This window comes from Mus caroli, chromosome 6, assembly GCF_900094665.2.
Source record: "Mus caroli chromosome 6, CAROLI_EIJ_v1.1, whole genome shotgun sequence".
Taxonomy (NCBI): Eukaryota; Metazoa; Chordata; class Mammalia; order Rodentia; family Muridae; genus Mus; species Mus caroli.
Window position 1 is genome coordinate 41493085 of NC_034575.1, and position 4961 is coordinate 41498045.

Sequence of the window (4961 nt, forward strand, 5' to 3'; positions counted from 1 at the left end):
CATTGGACTTGCAAACTTTATATGCCCCAATATAGGGGAATGCCAGGGCCAAAAGAATGGGAATGGGTGGGTAGGGAAGTGGGGGGCGCTATGGGGGACCTTTTGGGATAACATTTGAAATGTAATTGAGGAAAATATGTAATAAAAATATTAAAAATTTAAAAAAAATGATTATCACTAGTCTATGAAACCATAGATGGGCTGAGAAATAAGACAAATCTGATATGCCTTTTCTGTTTGGGATCTCTAAGTCCTTAAGTAAAGTTTTTACCTCGAGGTCTCAATTTTCATTACCTGTATAATGGGATAGTAATGATAATACTGTTCTCTGCAGGTGGTGGTCAGGATCAGGTGGAAGGCATTTACTGGAATAAGAAGTACATAGCTCCTCCCACCCCAGCCTTCCCCCGCAAGCGGACGCCAGCGCCTCTGTCTTGCTTTTTCTTATTTTCTCCCCCTTTCCCCTTCCTTTTCTTTTTTCCCCTTCTCCCCTTCCATTTCCCCTCGGAGGCGCTTCCTTCGGGCAGGGGCAGAGCGGGCCTCACCCCGCGCCTCTCCCCGGCCCCTGCCGCCCAATGGCGAGAGGGAGCCCCCTCCTCACCCGGCCACCAGCGGCGGCGGTCGTAGGAGCGGGACCCGCGGCGGCGGCCTCGGGCCCAGGGTCATCATGGAATTAGTTCGCTGAGTGACCCCTCTGCCGCAGCCGTGCGTCCCGCCCGAGTTCCCGCGCCCGCCGGCCCGGTTTTGCCCTCATCTCCCTCCTCAGACGGCCGGGCCCTCGTCCCGCGGGCCCTGCCGCCGCGCGCCCTGCCTCCGCGCGCCGAGGATCAGGAGGTGGTAACGGCCCCTGGATGACCCCGCATCACCACTATGAGGCCTACAGCTCTGCCGGGGAGAAGGAGGAGGAAGAGGAGGAGAAGAAGGTAGCTACATCAAGCTGGGTGGCAGGCAGATCCAAAGGGATACCATGAAGTTTCCAGGACCTTTGGAAAACCAGAGATTGTCTTCTCTGTTGGAAAGGGCAATCTCCAGGGAAGCCCAGATGTGGAAGGTGAATGTGCCGAAAATACCTACAAATCAGAATATTTCTCCATCCCAGAGAGATGAAGTAATTCAATGGTTGGCCAAACTCAAATACCAGTTCAACCTCTATCCAGAAACATTTGCTCTGGCAAGCAGTCTTTTGGATAGGTTTTTAGCTACAGTAAAAGCCCATCCAAAAAACACTCTTATTTTTCATGCGGTTACTTACAATTCAACGTAATTTAATATAAAGGCATATATTTGTAGACTCAAGATCCAAAATATATTTAAAAGTAAAGCAAAAGTTCTCTGTACTATGTCAGTTCCACCATTGTTAAGTTTGCCCCATGTCAAAAAGAAAAGAAAAAAAAAGAAAAGAAAAGAAAAGAAAAGAAAAGAAAAGAAAAGAAAAGAAAAGAAAAGAAAAGAAATCAATGTTTAGCGGAAAGTTGCAAACTCACAGCTAGGAACCTTGTTCCAGTGTCCTTATTTTCCTCTTGCCTTTTCTTGCCTTGGTTGAATACTTAACTAAGTTGTGTGCTTGTTGATCTATGTATTCTAACTTCACTCGAGTACCACCCACCTTTTCTTTTAAAGTAATTCAGTAAGTAAATTATTCTTGTGTGGCAGCCATGTTTAATCCACACTTCAAGCATGTTAGTTTGAAAAGGGCACTTTGAAGCTATCCCCATGACTCAGTGGCAGTAGGAAAAGTTCCCTTCTTAGGTGTCTCATTTCAGATTTTAGTTTAAAATTATTATTGTCCTTTTTTGTTTATCTTGAAGCTTTAAAAAATGGCATGTAATTAGGACATTTTAAGCATTTTTGACATTTATATAAAATAATTTCTGATAAGGTTAATATATCCAGGTGCTCACCAAAGAAACATGTACATAATATACACGTAGATTTTTGTAACTGATCTGTTCTTGCTCATTTATAATCAGTAGAAGCAACTATCTAGATACTGGGACAGCCCTGATTTGAGTCTGTAACTTATAGTTTAATTCAATACCCTAGCTTCATATTATGCCATTAGGATATTCTTGATAAGGAGTTATTCCCTTGTTTCTCTCTGAGCAACTTCTGGACCCTGAGCTCCCTTTGCAGTCTGAAGGCACTGCAGTCAGAACCATGTACTGCTGATAAAATCCTCTGGGAGCAATAAAATGTGGTCCAAAAAAAAAAAAAAAAAAAAAGTACATAGCTGTTGATTAGCCACTAATTTGGAGGAGGACTGGAAATCATACAAATATGGTACCCATATTTGAAATTATCCAACTAATAAATTAAATAAATAATAAATATACACAGAACCAAAATTACAGCAAAAGACTAACTTGGTTTTGGTTTTTGTAATATTTTCTTTTTAAAAACATCATCAGAAATGCCTCCCTGTAATTCTACATATGATCCATTTTGAACTCATTTCCAAAGATGAGTCTGCTATAAGATACATATATGAGCACCCACTTTATCAGCTGTTAAAGAAAATCACAGCTATGGAAGAATATTTAGACTCAGCTAAATCCACCTGTGATATAATGTTCTGATGGGTCCTTGTATGTACATTAGAACCTCTTTCCTGCTTGTATTCATGCTTGTAAACCTCAGTTCTACTCTGTAACTAACTCCAGAAGCCATAATGAACATCATTGCATGGCACATGTCTCTTTTACTTATTTTTAAATTTAACCTTATATTTCATATACTATAAATGTACCATGATCATATTCACCCTCTCTTATCCCTCATCCATTCCCTTTTTTTTCATCTCAACTAGTTCTTCTTATCCTTTCGTGTCTTCTCTTGCCCTGCTGAATTTAATTTAGGATTACTTGCATAAGTATGGGTTAGGAGTCATTTACTGAAAGCATGGGCATCTGACCAAAGGATACACTACTGAAAGAAATGATACTTCCTCTTCCAACAACAATAACCACCAATAGCTGGTCAGGAAAGAGTAGGGCCTTAAGAGTTTCATTCCCATCCATGTTACAATGCTGAGGGACTCAATTCTGCACATATCTAATGCAGATATCCACAGCTCCTGGGTGTTCATGATGACAGCACATGTATTACTATGACATAAAAACAGAACAGAAAAGGAACTTTATTGTTGAAGGAAAGGGGACAAGTGGTAGGGATGGATCAGGGAGGGTGGTGGGGAGTGACTATGAGCAACGTACAATGATACATGTTTATGAAGGTATCATAAAAAAATCCATTTTCTTTGTGAGCTAAAAAAAAAAAAGTTAGTGATAGCTAAATAGAGCCAAGATGGCTGCTCAAATATTACTCTTTAGCATGGTGTGTGTGTGTGTTATCCTGAAAACAGCATTTAACAGTTATGTCTTGAAGGTGACGTTTAGAAAAGGCAATGAAATCCAACCTCAAATAATAATAACTGTAACATACTTGATTTCTATGTGGTTAATTCATACTTCTAGCCAAGATGTCCTGAGTACCTTAATGTGAACTTCAAAGCAAAATATTTCATGAGACAAGAGTCAGCAAATACAATGACATTTCAAATGAATTTATGCCTCCTGACTAATTGACTTACTTTAACTATGCTAATGTATTCATGACTCTCTGCCTTTAAGTTCGGCAGATAATACTATAGGACTGAACACTCTGAGATTAAAGAACAAATAACCTAAAGATTTCTGTAAGCCTTTTTTCCATAAGAATCCAGATTATACATTTTTACATACCTACAGGCATTTTGTTTCGGTGGCAAGTTTATTTTTTTCAGAAGACAGCCTCTTTTAATTAGACACTACAGCCTAAGGGAAAAGCTTTAACTCTCTCTGTTTAGACAGGACCAACTCGAAAGGGAAAAAGACTAGTTGTTCTTATCAACTTTCTCCTACTGCAATTTCCTAAACACACTGAAAGGAAAGGCAATTGTAGAAGCCCTTTGAACTCTGTTCAGAGAACCCATCTGAACTCTGTGCTTTCTGTCATTCCCAGGTGGTGCTGGAGGCCAGCAGGGCTTCCTAGGCTGCATCCGATCCTTGAGGATGAATGGAGTAACACTTGACTTGGAAGAAAGGGCAAAGGTCACATCTGGGTTCAAGTCTGGATGCTCAGGCCACTGCACCAGCTATGGGGCTAACTGTGAAAATGGAGGCAAATGCATCGAAAAATACCATGGCTACTCCTGTGACTGCTCTAACACAGCCTATGATGGGACCTTCTGCAACAAAGGTATGGCAGAGACAACTTCCAGTCCAATCTTTATACATCTTTATAAGACAAAATCATCTATCTAGTGCTTCTTCAGATGCAAATGGTTGTGTTTGTTTCTAAGGGTAAGGTGAATTCCCCTCCTACCTTAAGAGAAAATATCTGATTATACCTTACCTTTATTGTTTACTAAGATAAGAGATCTGAGCCTAGTATACAATTCCCTGGTCCCACACTGGCTGAAACATTACAATGTAAAGAGTCTCACCATGTTGTAACAATGATTGACAAAGTACAGGAACTCTAAAGGGAACTCAGTCTTAATCATCCCACATCAGCATCAATGGTCAAATGCAGTCCATTGATATTTGTGTGCCCTCAGCCCCCACCAGCTGCTAAAGCTTAAGATAGTCTCTGCTCATATTGATATTATCATTATCATTATTACTCTTATTGAAAACACTTTTATGAGTGGTTCTTGACCTACATCACCCTACCTCAACCTCCAAAGATACTGAAATATGATTGGTCAACCTAGAGCATCATTTATTACAGTATTAGTCTAGTCTTTAATGATCCCTTGAATCTGAAGTTAAATTCCACATAGACAATAAAAATACAAGAACTGCCGGGCGTGGTGGCGCACGCCTTTAATCCCAGCACTCGCACTTGGGAGGCAGAGGCAGGCAGATTTCTGAGTTCGAGGCCAGCCTGGTCTACAAAGTGAGTTCCAGGACAGCCAGGGC

General features: G+C 40.8%; 1 protein-coding gene across 2 annotated transcripts in view; it reads left to right on the plus strand.

The window, feature by feature from the left end:
• The first annotated feature begins 883 nt into the window (after nucleotides 1-883).
• LOC110296266 (contactin associated protein like 2) overlaps nucleotides 884-4961 on the plus strand; it is a 265695-nt gene continuing 261617 nt past the window's right edge. Inside the window, exons 1-2 of one of the 2 annotated variants that reach the window (XM_021164874.2) lie at nucleotides 884-1051; nucleotides 4000-4236. In XM_021164874.2, the coding sequence (XP_021020533.1) occupies nucleotides 4050-4236 (187 nt within the window). In that variant the 5' untranslated portion in view covers nucleotides 884-1051; nucleotides 4000-4049. The remainder of the gene's footprint in view (nucleotides 1052-3999; nucleotides 4237-4961) is intronic. The other variant, XM_021164875.2, reaches the window with a different exon arrangement.